The sequence below is a fragment of the Durio zibethinus genome, chromosome 9, assembly GCF_047325235.1.
Source record: "Durio zibethinus cultivar Kanyao isolate XHJ-2024 chromosome 9, ASM4732523v1, whole genome shotgun sequence".
NCBI lineage: Eukaryota > Viridiplantae > Streptophyta > Magnoliopsida > Malvales > Malvaceae > Durio > Durio zibethinus.
In genome coordinates this window covers 1,390,089-1,406,616 of record NC_143170.1, presented here as the reverse complement: position 1 = coordinate 1,406,616, position 16,528 = coordinate 1,390,089, and the positions used below count along the sequence as shown (strand labels likewise).

The 16,528-nt window shown below is 32.4% G+C and overlaps 1 protein-coding gene across 2 annotated transcripts; it reads right to left on the bottom strand.

The window, feature by feature from the left end:
* Positions 1–164: 164 nt before the first annotated feature.
* LOC111304390 (26S proteasome non-ATPase regulatory subunit 13 homolog A-like) lies at positions 165–4,833 on the bottom strand. Of its 2 annotated transcripts, none has more exons than XM_022900944.2 (6): positions 4,544–4,833; positions 3,123–3,569; positions 2,499–2,579; positions 1,313–1,509; positions 1,113–1,212; positions 165–742 (listed from the first exon to the last, which is right to left on the bottom strand). In XM_022900944.2, exons 1-6 carry the CDS (start codon positions 4,691–4,693, stop codon positions 557–559), a joined length of 1,161 nt encoding a protein of 386 aa, XP_022756679.2. In that variant the 5' UTR covers positions 4,694–4,833; the 3' UTR covers positions 165–556. The 2 variants fall into 2 exon arrangements, with proteins under 2 accessions (XP_022756679.2, XP_022756685.2); XM_022900950.2 differs by having other exon boundaries at positions 509–747.
* Between the last annotated feature and the right edge of the window lie 11,695 nt (positions 4,834–16,528).

Here is a 16,528-nt window from a genome sequence, read left to right as displayed (position 1 = left end):
CAATCATTTAATACGAATCATCTCAGAGGTAAATTAAAAAAAGATCATAGTAATTCAAGAACCAACTAGTAACAGTTCGCCTTATAATGCTGGAACTTTCGGAATCACCAGTATTTGACAGTGCATTGCAAGGCAGACTATAATTTTATGCATAAAAAGACATCTGAAATGAAAATGCACTTTCATCCACATAATAGTGGATCATTTCTGATTGTATCTAATGAAAATTCTCAATACAAAGTTAAGGAACCACCTTAAAGAGAAGGATGATGTTTTCAATTTTAACTGTATCCATAGGCATGGCAGTGCCATTGTAGATCCTACAAATGCCAAACCATGACAAGTATATGAGCCACTCCTTTCGGAAGAATGATTTAAGAAAAGGATCAAGCAATATCTTTAAAGAAAGCCTACAAAGTTGGCTCTACTCCCCACACGACTTACACTAGTCTCTATCCTCATTGCTCACCATTGCCTTTCCTCTTTTTTTTTTTTTTTTTTTTTTTTCAAATAATGAAATTGTTACAATGCGCAGATAGGAACTAGAGAAAAAAAATCATGATGCAACAAGATCGGGTGTTTCAGCCTCAATTGATAACCAAGCAGTGTGTACTTTGCCCACCCAACTATCCAACTGCTCACGCAAGGATTTGATCTGTGGAATTCCCAAAACTCTTGGCTGCACCCTGGAGACATGAACTGTTCCCTCAACTTGATCGATTATGCCTTCAATCAGATGAACCTGTTCTAGTGATCAACATAAAAGTTATACAAGTTATCTTTAGGATTTTTAGCTTTCTAAACAATAGTTAGCGATTACAGGCAGGAGTGCAATCGAATGTATACAATGATGCCAAGCACACATGAAAAGAAATGGAGAGACTGGACTTCTACAAGTTCATAATCCTTTTTTTCATAATTTCAAGTCCTAAAAATTGTTTTGTCCTTCTATATTTGTGTCCCCTAATAATTGTTTGGAGGCTAAGTAAGAATTCTAACACTATTATTTCCCACCAAGGTGTCATGAAAAAGTTTAAGAGAAAGAAAAAGGAAAAAGGAAAATGTATAAAAACAAAAAAGAATGAAGAAATCTGGTGAATGTTTTAACTTACAGACAGACTCTTCATGAGAAGATGCTCAACATCCTCAAAAGACAGTTTTGTTCGCTCAGCAACAACTTTTAATGGAATAGTTCGATCTTCGGATGGTCGGCTGCAGGGAAACATATAGTAGTTTACTTTTTAACTACACATACAGATATCAGCTACTCACTCTGACCTCATCCATCAGAGGACAATACAAAAAGACACACCTGAAGATAATCTCCATTAAACATAAAATATTAATCTTTTCCGAGAGCTTCTTCTCATTCTCAACCAAGGCTGGTTGAGCCCTCAATGCAGCATTGTGCACACGACATAATTCTTGATAGCGAACTAAATCCCCTGAGTTGAAGGCTTGGAGGATATAGTAAAGCCACTCAACCCTGGTCCCCAGAAGACTCTTTATCTGTAAAAGATGCTAAGTATGTCATCATCTCAAACATAAGAGAAGTAAAAACAGTAAAGCAAAGAAATTCAGAAAGAACAAAACCTATAAGGAGAGTGGCTTTTCACATCAACCCTCCACAATGACAAATAAGAGTGTATGCATGTAACTGCAATACATAAAAGAATTTACAAAATGAAAAGAACCTCCTCTCAGATGGCACTTTTCAATCACTAATTAGGCACCCTTTAACCTCCACATACATCTAACTCTTAACATCTCAAACTTGGTCAATCAGCCTTATCCTTATGCAATAAAAACACACACTATATACAAGCAATTGTAGATAATTACACCAAGAAAAATTGTTTCCTATCTTAGTTTACGCGTTTTAAAACTAGAAACATCAAACCAAAGATGTTCACTCATACCAGATTATTTACTAATAGACAGTATGATTGCTTTATCAAACAAACATTTTTTTGTAGCATAAGTAAATTTACTTTTATTCTCAAGTCATGATGCATTGAATTGTTCCAATCCCTTTTAGGTTGGAATGTGTTTACAAGTAAATCCATATCAATTCTCATTATTACTCATTATGTTCCTTACCTAGTGTTCCTACATTTTCTTAATCAAAGCACTACATTGATAATCACCACAACAGTTTTGATGAGCTCTCTACTGACACCATAATTATTTATATTCTTCATCAAACCAAAGCATGATTAAAAGCCCAAAATAGATTATAACTAATATCAGATTTTAAAAGAAAAACCAGCAATATGCCTCAATGAGCCATTGATGCCATTGTATCGGGTAAATTGCACTATCATAAAGTTAACTTATATGTGCTTAACTCATTAATAGAAAAGCAAACAACAAGTACGAATATAATTTGAATTAAACATAAGCACAAACATTTGTTGTGATATGAAACTATTTTGCCTGCAAAAAAATTTAGATGTAATATATACTGACATTAAGAAACTTGATAAAGATTGTCTTACAATAGGATGAGCAAGCAGTTCTCCAAAGTTGTAGATGTTATCTCCCAAAAGAGCAGAAAGGGACAGATCAAATGCCAAATCCTGTATAAATAAAACAGATTAAAATAAAATGAAATGAAGTCAAAGGATAAAATATATTCCGGCCAAACAAATGCTGTAAACTTTCTTTAATTTATTTATTTATCCATCTGTTTTTGATGACTGGGGTGTAATTGTAAGTCCAACCAAAGCCTTCCGGCTGGAAAACAGAATTAAGCATATCAGCCATCTCATAATCAGCTTTCTCATCCAAACTGAGGTATGCCATTTTTATCCAGGTATTATTGTCAAGTGTATGCCTGGCAACTCGATTCATTTAAATTATAAAATTTTAGATCTTGGAGAAGAAAGAAGGGGATGTAGCAAGAAAGAAAAGGTTCAAACAAGTAAGACTTGAATCTAGACTTCAGAGGCACTGCTGGACAAGAATTGGTGGATAAAACAATAATTTCTAGAGTGAACTCTGAACAGCAAGAAGGTTGTAACAAAAATGCCTGAGAAATAAGTAAAATTAATGAGCTCCAGTAAATATCACAAGATAGTATAATTGTAATGGCAGAAACAGATAAACCTATAAACACATACCAACTTAAAAGATTCTGTGAGGGACTCCACTGATGTGTACGCAAGATAAAGGAGAGAACTTTTGTAGAATTCGGCAAATTCTTGGCGAAATTTATGGTACTGAGATGAAACCCAATAATAGCTAGCATATACAGAGGGATCTATGTTGGTCATACTGTCAAGGGTACTCTTTCCATCTTCAAGAAGTTTCTTGCACTCCTTTTGGTCACCCTGTTCAAGCTTGAACTTAGCAATTTGCATCTTAATATAAAGAATTGGCTCTTCTATTCGCTGCTCTCGAGCAGCCTGAAGCTTTTCAATCACCCCTTCAAGATAATTAATAGCAGCTCCTTTCTCTGAGTACTGCCGAGAAACTATAACAGCAAAATGCGCAAGCTTGAGAAGATTGATCTTGGTCTCAAAGTCAGTGATAAAATTATGATACAACTGTATCAGCGCATCTCCAGCCTGAAATTTAAGAGAACAAAGTACTGCAGGAAGTTAGAGGACCTAGCCAACATCCAGTGAATGGGGTACACTTAGTTCATTTTCTATCATATTTATTAATTTATGTATGAATCCATACAAAAATATATAAAGCCAACTCGTCTAAAATGAAAACCATTAAGTAAACCACACTCCAGACTAATTATTACACAAACATCATACACTGAAGGACCAAGAGAACGATAGGCAATTGCGATTGAACTTTCCACATGTACTGTACAAAAACTTGAGGGGGAAAAGAATGTAACATAAATAGCTTGCTCCTAAGACTTTCCATTCTACAATATTGAAAAGAACTTTTGCACTAAAATAAACATGCCAAAGAGTTAGAAGCTAATATTTCATAATTCATATGCATTAACAAGTGTAACATAAATAGCTTTCTCCTAAGACTTTCCATTCTACAATTTTGAAAAGAACTTTGCACTAAAATAAACATGCCAAAGATTTAGAAGCTAATATTTCATAATTCATATGCAATAGCAAACTTCCATCCTGCAATGCATTTCATGCAAACCAGAAGATTTACTCTAAAAATTTTGACAAGTTAACAACAGTTGCCAGTTCAGAACACTCTTCTATGACCAAAAACATTACAATCAACAAATAAGAGGCAAAACCCAACTAATACTAGTTTCTATAATCATTTTTGAGAATTGAACATCAAAGCAATCAACACTTTCTTATTTATTTCTTTTCAATTTAAAACTAAATAAAAAAGAAAAATAAAATGGTAGAGCAGAATTAAACACCGTAATTCTACAACAAAACCCTAAATTCTCAAACTCAATTCAAGACAAAGAGAAAAAAAAAAAAAAGAAACGTAATCAACTCTATTCAAAAAACCTAACTCCCAAAATCTTAAAACTCTAATATGGAGATCTACAAGCTCTAAACCCAAACAACCCGTAATAGAAAGAGAAAGGGAGAGAGACCTGAAAGACAGTGAGAGCAACGAACTGCTCAAGCTTGAGAGTAAGCTGATGCCAGAGCTTCTTCTGGTACAGCTCTGCAAGAGAATTGTACCAGTCGGCCAGCTCTGGATGCTCATTTCTAAGAGACTCTATGTATTGCAAGGCCGCCATCGATCCCGCTTTCAATGCACAGAGTCGAAACGAAGAAACGAAACTGAAGACAGATTTTTTTTTTTTAACTTTGGTTATTACATTATATATGAATTCTGAAAAAAAAAAAAAAAAAAAAAAGCTTTGTTTTCTCTGTCTTGAGCTCAAAGAAAAGAATATCGGAACCCGAGAAAAGGAAAATTATAATTCGGGTCGGGTTGTTTATTTGGTTTAAATGTTTAACTGGGTCAACTTTTTCCGGGTTTCGTACTTGCACACGTTTCTTATATCTACCCCTTCAATAAAGTTTTTTTATTACTAGCAATTTCCTTGCTTTCCTTTTATGTTTCTTTTCAATGTAAAGAATTTCATTCATTAAAAAAAAAAAAACAAATTCATTCATAGAGTGAACCATCCAAATAAAAAAAAATGTAATTTTTTTGTTTGATCCTGGATTTTAAGTTTTTCATTTTTTTTTTGCTTTCTGTAGCTAGAAGATGTCCAACCATGTCCAAACTATATGTTTTTTATATTTGGGCCTTTGTTCCTGACAAAAACTCAAGACGAGAACTTTGGGCTGAACATCAAACTTGACTTATGAACCACACTAATGGTTTCAAACTCCTAATACAATTATTCAGCCGAATGAAAATCATATGTAGAATTTGCAATTGTAAAGCTACGAGTAAAGAACGCCAGAAACACGTGGTGGCCTTCATTGAAAATGATCCAGCAATCCATATAGGGTTGTGAAAGTGGAAAGTTGAAATTATTTGCCTTGTGACTTCCAATCAAAGCAAAGTTGGTAGTTATAGTTATGCCTTTACTTTTGAGTTTTCTTTATTACCTCCATCCACCCACTCCCCCGACAGAAATCAAAATGTCAGAGTCAAGGCCTTGTTTACATCTCTTACTTCTTTTTATCTTAATATTTGCCTCCTTCACAACCATCTATTGAGCCGCTGCCACTGGAGTTGGTGCAGTTGTTGGAGACAATAATGCTGGAAATTCACATCAGAGGAAACAGCGGGTGAATCATGGAAGCTTTCGTGGCCCTCGGAAACACCTTCTCAACCCAGCTGTTGAGCAGCCACTTCAGCTTCCTAAGTTGGCTGTATAGTTTCATCTGTAAACTGTTATAATAAGTAATAGTTTATATGCTTATGTTTTCATTTTGTCTCTCTTTATATTACTATATGTGAATCTATGATAGATGTAGATATCCTATTTCATTTTAAATTATCTTCGAGTCTTGAGTTAATTAGGATTGGACTTTAAATTTAACTCATTTGATTTTAAATTTGAGTTTTGGATTTGCTTTAGACTTTAAACTTTAAAATAAGCCCATTTACTCTTTTGTAATTGTCTGCTTTATTTTATTCCGGGAGATAGATCAATTATGTTTGAATTTGAGTTGAAAATGGAAGATAAACTTGTTGAGTTTAAAATTAAAATTTAAAAAGATAAAGGATGAAAATCTCATTCAATCGGATAACATTTTGATCTCGTATCCTATGGGGGCTGAGTCCTTATTTAAACAAGGACAATTATGCAGAAAGGGTGGCAAAAAATAGAAGCATTCACGATTAGCCTTTTCCTCCGTCCAAGCCACCACCTCACCTACCATTCCCTACCACCGTCATCATCCATACCCTAATCTTACCAAACCATTGGCAGCTTTCAATCGCCACTTTCAACACATGTCACCTCTGCCAAAACACACATTGCCATATCTACACTGTCGTCTCCACCACTTCTACCACCAATTTACCGTTACCAGATAATTGAACCCGTACCTTATCACAACCAAAACCCACAAACAGAACTGAAAAGCAAACCAACCTCAGAATCCTTTTGCCATGCATGGCCATCTCTTCCAGCTACAACCGTTGACAACTTTCCTACCTACAACAAAAAACCACCACCAAATTTACTATAACCACTGGACCAAATCGCACATTTCAGCCAAACTTCCACTCATTGCCAAAAACACTGAAACAAATACAAAAAGATTCAAGAAGTCACCAGCCACCACCTCAATTAACCAGCTCCCACTAGTCATAAAAGAAAAAACTCATTTTTTTCTTTCTTTTTGCTCTAATTCGCATGTGAACAAGAAATCTGAAACCAAAATCAAAATCTCACCAGCTTGGTCAAGGTTTTAATCCAAAATCGTATCAATAGGATTGCTGAAATTCTGGGACCTAAAATCGCGTTGGACAAAACTCAATCCCAAGATTCAAGCTTAAGATTGATTCTATCCATTTCCTAAAATTGGTTCTAAAGTTGCCTATAAATTGAACTAGCACTACAAGGGATGAACACACCGAGATTTTTAGAGAAAAAGGGTCTAAATAAATTTTGGCAATAAAAATTTCTAGAATTTTGGTATTAGGATTTGGGGCTCGATTTGCAATTTTAAACTTGAATTTAGGCTTCTAGAGTTAGGTTTAAGGTTTTAGAAGGTTTCGGGAGAGATTTGGAGCTTTCTAGGAAGGTTTGAGGATTTTTTGGGCTTTTTTGGTCTTTCTGAGTGTTTTTGGGTTTTTTCTAGGTTTGAGAAGAATATTTGAATTTTTCGATAAAATTTTTTGGCAAGGTTGAATTTTTCGACAAGATTCTGATGGCTTTTCCAGAAACTGATGGATTTTTCAATTTTTGGTTGAACTTTTCGTTTACTTTTTTAGAAATCGACAGGTTACTCAGTTTTCGGTTAAAGTTTTTGGTGGTGTTCTTGGTTGGGTTTTAGAGAGAAAGCAAAGAGAATTCGGCTAGAGAGAAAAAAAGGGAGGAGGCTTTTGAGCAAAAAGGTGCTGAACCTGACTTATATATTGCCTTTGCATGATGTTGTTTTGGACGACTTAGGATCTGCGTGAACTTCAGTTAGGATCCGTGTGCCGACTCGCTTTAACCTAACCCAAATCACAAGATTTTCTTTTTCTTTTTTCATTTTATTTTCAAATTTCATTTCATTTTATTTTTTTCTTATTATTTTTAGTTTTATAATTTTATTGGTTTTCATATTTTTATTCCATATTAAATAATAATAAATAATAAAAAAATCTTTTCTTTTTGGAAGAACAGAAGAAGTCGGATAAAAAAAAGGTTTTTTAAAGTTTTCAAAAAAATATTTATAAAAATAAAAAAATCCTTTCAATAAAAATAAAAATAATATCTTTTTCAAATAAAATCTTTACAAAAAAAATTCATAAATTGTATTAAACTATTAGAGAATTTTTATAGATTTAATTTTTAAAATGAAATCCACCAAATTATTGAAAAATTTTATAAATCAGTTTTCAAAAAAATTAAAAAAATTAAAAAATTAAAAAAAGTTTTTTTCCTCTAAACTGTTGGAAGATTGCTTTATAAATTAAGTCCTACCAAACTATTAGGAGATTTAATGAAATTCTTAAAAATTTTTACAAATCTTTTGATAATAAAATCTCACCAAACTATTGGGAAATCTGTTTCAAAGTAAGTTCTACCAAACTATTGAGATATTTTATTGATTTTTTTGAATAAAATATTATAATAAATCCAATGACGGAGCCTCTTCAGAGCGGGTCATTAGTCTCTATGAATACTCTTGAGGTAAGAAAATTATTTTAAATTGCTACCAAACTATTGGGATAATTTTAAGATTAATTTTCAATACTAAATATTTTGGTAAAACATAAACATTTTTTAGGCTTGCATAATTTGAAATCAAACTAGTATCATCCTATGAATAGGTGTTGTATGGGTGCTATAACCTTCTCTATACATAACTATACTTTCAAACCTAAAATCTAGTTTTGTGGATCAGAATCTACTTCAGGTGGCCAATCACACCTAAACAAAAAATATTGGTGGCGACTCTTCTAATTTATGTCTAGTGATAGGTTCACGGATCTATACGTTATGACAATTTGGTGACTCTACTGGAGAAATTGAGAGTCAAGCCAGTAAATAATTTTTTATTATCCAAGCCTTGCTTAATAAATATAAAATTATTTTATTCCTTTTCATTGCTTATATTATTTTACTTTTCATTGTGTATACTTAGTTATTTATTTGTTGTTCTTTTTATTCATTGCATATATTTGCTTGATTATCCATTTATTGTATATATACTTATCATTCATTTGCATATCTCTAATATAGCTTTCCACCCAGGCTTTATGAAGGAATGAAGTACTTATGCTTTCGTTAGATTTTATATCTCCGCATGGGCCTATGAAACACTCTCACTCAGATTGAACCTTTCTCACTTGTAGCCTATGATGGATGAGGATTGGGATGCCTTATTAGTTTGTGATGGACAATGATGTAAGAAGTAATTTGGGAACCTTTTTAGAGTTGACCTAAACCCCATATAGTCAACCTTAAGAGCCTAACCATGATATAGTCTTATCCTTCCACCCTTTTGTTGACAATCCAAAATTCAAGGTCATGTTGTTATCTTATTTACTATATGGTGTTTATTCTATGTTTTATTGAAGTGACTAACTAATTTCTTTATCTTTTTTTTATTTTTTTTCTTTTTATGCATATTCATAAACATACTTACAGATTGCATAGTATTCTTGCCTAAAGATTGTTTCAACAAAAGCTCTCATAGACTCTACTGAACATCAGGTTTGCGCTTCATCTACGTTGTTCAAATGTGACTTTTACATAAATGTAAAAGTGGTATCAGAGAAAAAGTAGCAAGAAGAAGAAGATTGTTTGTCACCTGATCACATTTCTACACTACTAAAGAAAGTTCACTTACTCCTTAAATAGAATGATTTGAAAAGCCTATCAAATATATGGAATAACATGACTTCTTTAAGGCAAAAAACTTTCTATCAGAAGTTTAAGCATATTGCATATCTCTTGTCAGTAGATGTTGATAACTCATTCATTAAGGCGATGATATAGTTATGGGATCCTTCTTATCATTGTTTCATCTTTAATTAGGTTGATTTGGTGCCAACTATAAAGGAGTACTCAACTTTAGTGGGCATGCATCTACTATATCCATACAAAATATATGTGAAAAAGCATAAATCAGGAAATTATAAAAAATCGGGTCAGATTCTAGGGTTGAAAAAAGAGATCATAGATTCTTACATTCAAGAAAAATAAGTGCATAAAGGTATCTTATAAGAGATTCTCTGAGATTTTATTATCAAGCATCCAGATGATAATCAAGGAATGAATGTATTTGCTGTAGCCATATATGGGTTGATCATTTTTTTTAAGGTTTTAGGTGACATTAAGATAGAAGTGGTTAATCTTTTTGAACAAATTAAAAAATGATGTAATCCTTTTTCAGCTATCTTAACGAAAAACATCAGATCTCTGAACTTTTATAGACAAAATGACAAGGCAAGATTCATAGGTTGCATACCATTACTATGTCTGTGGATGAAAAGCCATTTCGAATGCAAAAAGAGTGCCTTCTCCAAGCTTTATTTTTACATATAAAACCCAATTAGGGAGTTCTGTCAAAGCATTTAGCCAAAAGTAAAGACTTAAAAGGAGTGAAAATATATATTGCAAGAGCTCACAGCTAATCAAGTAAAATGGTTAGCTCTATAAATGAACAGAAAACTTATGTTAAATCAATGTGGAGATGAGACAGGGGTTTCACTTTTAAGTTTATGAAAGTCAACGAGTTATACACCATTGATGGTAAGAAGATAGCATAGAGCTGAATAGTTTACTCTTAGGACTTATAAGCTTAGCCAGTTTGATTATTCATATGGAGAGCCTAAAACTTTTTAAAAGATTGATAGTATGATCAAGGCCTGAAAGAAGCCCAATAAGGTAAGCCCTGAATCATTTACTGATAAGGCTACTTAGAAATATGTGATTTAGAAAACCAAAATAAGGCAAAAGGTGGCACCTATACCTAAAGACCATTGCCAATCAATGGATCATGAGTTAGATGGTATGCCTTTAAAACTAGAATCTGTAAGGAAAAATATGAAGCAGGAAAAGAGAAACTAAAATAAAAAATTTTGAAGCTCCAGGGAAAAAATGACCAGTGGTAAAAGAAAGCACAAAAACTAGAAATCCAAGTCTACAAGATTTCTAAAGAATACAGCAAAGCCCAAAAAGTTATTAGAGAATGAGATTATGCTTTTAAGAAAATAAAGAAGCTACGACAAAAGCATAAGAGGATGCATATATAGGTGTAGGCCAAAGAAAAAATAATACAGATTTGGCTCATAAGAATGAAGAGTTGAAAAAAGAATGTGCACAAATAAAAGATGATTATGTTGAAGTTTAACAGAAAAATGAAATGCTCACAGACTATATTTGGACTTTGAGGCTAAAGTTAAATGAACAAAAAGATCGTGTCAGAACCCTTATGAAAAAGCACAAAGAATTATCCTATTAGGTGTGGTATGGCGAGAGATAAAAGTTGGAAAGACAAAGATACATAGAGCATCTCATAGCTTAGATTGGCAAAGTAGTGATCAAGGTAGGTGAGATGGTAAAAGAGGCTGAGGTATTGAGAGCTTCGGTTACACCAACAATAGAGTATGGACAGAGATTGCTAAACTTCATTAAGGAGGCTAAAGACCAGTATGAGCAAGTTAGGCATTTTTATAGAGGGACGGTATTAGATTTAATGTAAAACAAACTCTTGTGGAATAAATGAAAGTTCACTTTTATTGAAATTTTTTTTAAGAGGTAAATATTTTCTTTTATCTTCTTTTACATACATTGCATCAATTCATTCATTCATTATCATAACATATCATTGATTTTTAATTATGGTACTAAAGTGCAATAATAGTTACATACTCATACAATACCCAGGCTAAAGCCAAGAAAATGAAACAAGACAATGCAAATTATATTGAAAGGATAGAAAAAGCTCATGAGGTACTTGAAGAAAGGTTAAACAAAATTCTAAAAGCCATGAAAAAGGTAAATAAAAAAAAGGCAATAGAGGAAGATACCTCACCGAAAGCTACTGAATCAATATATCCTTCAGGTTTTGATCCATAATAAACTCAAACTACCTTAATCTTTTACCCTCAACAAATAACTTTTTCAAAGCATAACTATCTGAAAAAGACTTATGCACCTGATCATGAAAACGTCAAGAGTTATGACAATCCTATTTTTATCAAAAAGGTAGTTGAGCCCATTCAACTCTCTACTTTAGATGATGTAAAGGAGAAAGAGAAGTTACAGACAGTTATGCCTTTGAAAAATTTTAGAACTGATTAGGCAATTAACAGACTCGAAAAAAGATTATGAGCTATGAAATGAATTAATTTTTATGGATCCATGGATGCAGTGGAGCTTTACCTAGTACCAGATATGGTAATGCTGCCCAAATTTAAAGTACTAAAATTTAAAAAGTATGATGATACTAAGTGCCTTATCATGCATATCACAATGTACTATCGTAAAATGACAGCACATACTAGCAATAAGAAGCTGCTTATGCACATCTTTTAAGATAATTTAACTGGGTCTGCAATAAGGTGGTATGTTCAATTAAACGAGAACCATATAAAGACATGAAAAGATTTAACCTGGTCCTTTATTAATCAATATTGTTACATTATTGACATGACCCCTGACTGCCTTTCCTTACAAGAAATGGAAAAAAATGCATTCGAATCTTTCAAGCAATATACCCAAAGGTGGTGAGATGTAACTGCTTAGGTACAATTTTTCTTGACAAAAAAAAATTACGGTGCTATTTGTGAACACTTTAAAATCACCATACTATGAAAGAATGATAGGAAAAATGACTGAAAACTTTATTGATATGGTGATTTCAAGAGAAATCATCTAAAATACCATAAAAAATAGTAACTTGAAGGAGAGGAGCCTTCTAAAAAAATAACTAAAAAGAAAAAAAATAAGGAGTCTTGAAGGATAGCAATTCAGAAGCTACTCTTGACCAACCTATCCCATGTACCATCACACAGCAAGTCATGTTTTTACCTATCAACTGACTACACAACCTTTTCATCCATCATCACTATGGTCTCTTGCTTTCTCAGCTAATACAACCTGTATTGTTCGAGAACCACGAATCAAGAAAAAACTTACATTCGACCCTATCCTTATAAGACATCGAACTATACCAAAAACTTTACAAGAACCATCTAATTGCTCATGTCCCTATTAAACGCTTAAACTTTCTTACCCTAAATAGTATGATTCCAATGCCCACTATGAATATCATTTTGGAGTAACGGGACACTTTACTGAGAATTGCATTCTCTTCAAGCATAAAGTGCAAAGTCTAATCAAGAAAAAGCTAATAAGCTTTGAAACCAGTGGGAATTTAGTACCCAATGTCAACGAGAATCCCTTATCTAGTCATACAGTTAATGCTTTGGATGAGGGTAATAAACATATGAAAAAAAAGGTAGAAGAGCTTAAAATGTCATTTATTCAGCTGTATGATACCTTATATGGGGCTGAGTTGATACAACCAATAGCCCTACACATCTATATAGGAAGATGCATCCCTAATCAAAGGTGTAAGTATTACAGTGGAGCTCTAAGACATTCTATTGAAAATATTAACTGTTTTACCAAGAGGTGCAAAAGCTAATAGACTCTTACCAGATAAAGTTATATGAAAAATTAAGAGCTTCTGAAGATATTGGGGTGGCTATGACAAATAGATGGGTGCCAAAGCCTATCATCATATACTATAAGGAGATGCCACAATTAGTTGAGAATAAGTTTATTCCCAAACCAGTAGCTTTCAAAGTTTTATGCTTATTTTTTTATAAAGATGAAAAAATGATGCCTTGAAGATATAAGTGTGAAGTGATGATTTAAAGGCAGCAAAAAGATATGCCAAAATTTAAAACTGCCAATATAATAGAAGTATAAGGTACAACTAAAAGTGATAGATGTTATACTCTAAAAATATTAAAAAAAATAGAAAAAAATGAGAAACAAATTGAACCAAAAAATATTTTAGAGAAAGAAACCTTAAGGCTTGTGCCAAAAAAAGAGGTTTGTGAATTTTTGAAGCTAGTCAAACATAGTGAATACTCAGTGGTGGAGTAACTTAATAAGATGCCCTCCAGAATCTCTTTGCTATCATTACTCCTAAATTTAAAATCTCATTGTAATGCCTTGCTAAAGGTGTTGAATTAAGTTTATGTGACCCATATCGTATCAGTGGAGTATGTGAATCACTTGACGAAAAACTTAAGGATGCCACATCACATCTCTTTCAGTGATGATAAGATCTCACCCAAAGGTAGAGGGAGCACCAAAGCTTTGCACATCATTTTCAAATGTAAAAGACATATAGTAACTAAAGTTCTTATCAATAACAGATTGGCTATCAATGTTATGTTTATGTTTACTTTAACTAGACTATCATTCGATACGTCTTACATCTAAAACAATCATATAGTGGTTTGAACATTCAACGAAACTAGATAATAAGTCTTGAGAGACATTGAGTTGCTCATATAAATCGAACCATGTGTTTTTAATATAAAATTCTAAGTCATAGATATCTTTCCATCATATAATTACTTGTTGGAAAGATCATAGATCCACAAGATGGGCACTGTCCCTTTCTTATTACATTAAAAGATCAAATTCAATATGGAAAGATAATTGGTGATTGTGGTCGGAGAGAAAGACTTATTAGTGACCTAACCCATGAATGCCCCATATGTAAAAGCAGCATAAAAATCATTAGAATATTTTTACTGATCTTTTAAACTTATTAATATAGTAAGTGAATGACTTAAATTTAATCAAATTGTGTTTAATTAGATGATTAACAAAGGTTAGGGTATTGGGTTCTATTTAGATAAAAGCCTTTAAGAGATAAGAAAGCTTTCTAAGATTGAAGATTACGGTTATAGATTAAGATTGGATTATGAGACAAAGAAAATATAAAACAATAAAGGGTAAAGAATGAACCGATGATCATTCCCTATTTAAATAAAACTTTCATTCCTAAAGGATATGTGCACTTAGGAGCTAAAAAAGACGTAAAAAAAAGAACCAAAATAGAAGAAAGCTTTTGTCAAGCTATCCATTTATATGGTAGATAATGAAAGTCAAATTGAGAAAGTTTTAGTTTACCCATGCCCACTTAGCTATAAATTGAAAATTAGAGGATCATCCAAATACCTATTGTTTCTTATTTTTTCCCAATGTAATCATATTTCCTAATTACTTATACCCAAAAGCATTAGGATGAACTCTTATGTTTATGCTTTTTATTTTTCATTATTTCAATAAAAGTAATAGCATGCATTTTATCCATTTTTTCTATTCCATTCATTATCCTATCAAAGTTTTTTGTCAATATTTTCTATTTTATTAACTTTCATGTCCCCAAATGAATGTGAAGATAATCATGACAATAATCTAAGGTTTAATTTTAAAAATTTAATTAATATCGGTGAACTTGATATTGAAGAAGACTTGGAGAAATACACTTTGTCTCCAGATTTAATGTGACTAATTGAGTAAGAAGATCAGTCTATTGAGCCTCATCAAGAAATTGTTGAATTGATTAATTTGGGTGATGTTAAAAATAAAAAAGAAGTTGAGATTAGTACTTCACTTTCAGCAATTGATCATCAACAGTTAGAGGATTTGTTTTAGAAGTTTGTGGATGCGTTTCCTGGTCTTACCAAGATATGTCCGAGCTCAGCACTAAAATAGTAGAGCACAGATTATTTTTGAAACAGAAATACAAGTCGATGCAGTAAAAGTTGAGAAGAATAAAGCCACAGATGTTGTTAAAAATAAAAAAAAGATAAAAAAGTAATTTGATGTAGACTTTCTGCAAATGACCAAATATCCTAAATGAGTGGCTAATATAGTACTTGTCCCTAAGAAGGATGAAAATGTATGAATGCGTGTAGATTATCAAGATCTAAATAAAGCTAGTCTGAAGGATAATTCTTTTTTACCTCACATAGACACACTAGTGGACAATACGGCCTGACATTCAGTGTTTTTTTTATAGGTGAATTTTTTGGTTATAATCAAATAAAAATGACCTAAGATGATATGGAAAAGACAATATTTATCACTATGTAAGGATCTTTCTGCTATAAGGTCATGCCCTTTGGACTAAAAAATATTGGGACAACCTATTAAAGGGCTATGATAACACTTTTTCATGACATGATGCATAAAGAGATTGAAGTATCTATAGATGACATGATCACTAAATTTTAAAAAGGAGAGGTTCATATAGCCATTAGAAAATTGTTTGAAAGGTTGAGAAAGTTTTAGCTCAAATTGAATATGGCCAAATGCACATTTAAAGCCAAGTCAGGAATGCTATTGGAATTTATAGTTAGTGAAAGAGGAATAGAAGTTGACCCAGATAAAATTCAGGCCATTCAGAATTTATCCCTTTTAAACACACAAAGGTTCGAGATTTCTTAGGCAAATTGAACTATATTTTTTGATTCATTTCTCAACTTACTTTTAAATGTGATTCCATTTTTAAACTCCTTCAGACAAATAATCCTGGTGAGTGGAATGAAAAATGTCAGGAAGCTTTTGATAAGGTTAAATAGTGCTTATCAAATCCCCCAATATTAGTACCACCTATTTTGGAAAAATAACTAATTCTGTACATAGTGGTATATGAAAAGTCAATGAGATGTGTATTGGGTCAACAAGATGAATCTGGCAAAAAAGAGAGAGCTATTTATTACTTGAGTAAAAAATTCACAAAATACGAATCCAAATAGTTACCACTAAAAAAAATGTATTACGCTTTAGCTTGAACAGCTAAGAGACTTATGTAGTACTTGTTTTACCATACAACTTGGCTCATAGCTAAATTGGATCCCATCAAATACATCTTCAAAATGCCATCACTATCAGAAAGAATCGTGACAT

What these genes read in the sequence shown, in the direction of transcription:
- LOC111304390 (XM_022900944.2), bottom strand. Translation starts at nt 4,693, where the DNA reads ATGGCGGCCTTGCAATACATAGAGTCTCTTAGAAATGAGCATCCAGAG. An exon ending in AACTGCTTGCTCATCCTATT is followed by an intron (nt 1,510 to 2,498) that starts GTAAGACAATCT and finishes CATCTTTTACAG; the next exon opens with ATAAAGAGTCTTCTGGGGAC. An exon ending in TTCTCATGAAGAGTCTGTCT is followed by an intron (nt 743 to 1,112) that starts GTAAGTTAAAAC and finishes TCACTAGAACAG; the next exon opens with GTTCATCTGATTGAAGGCAT.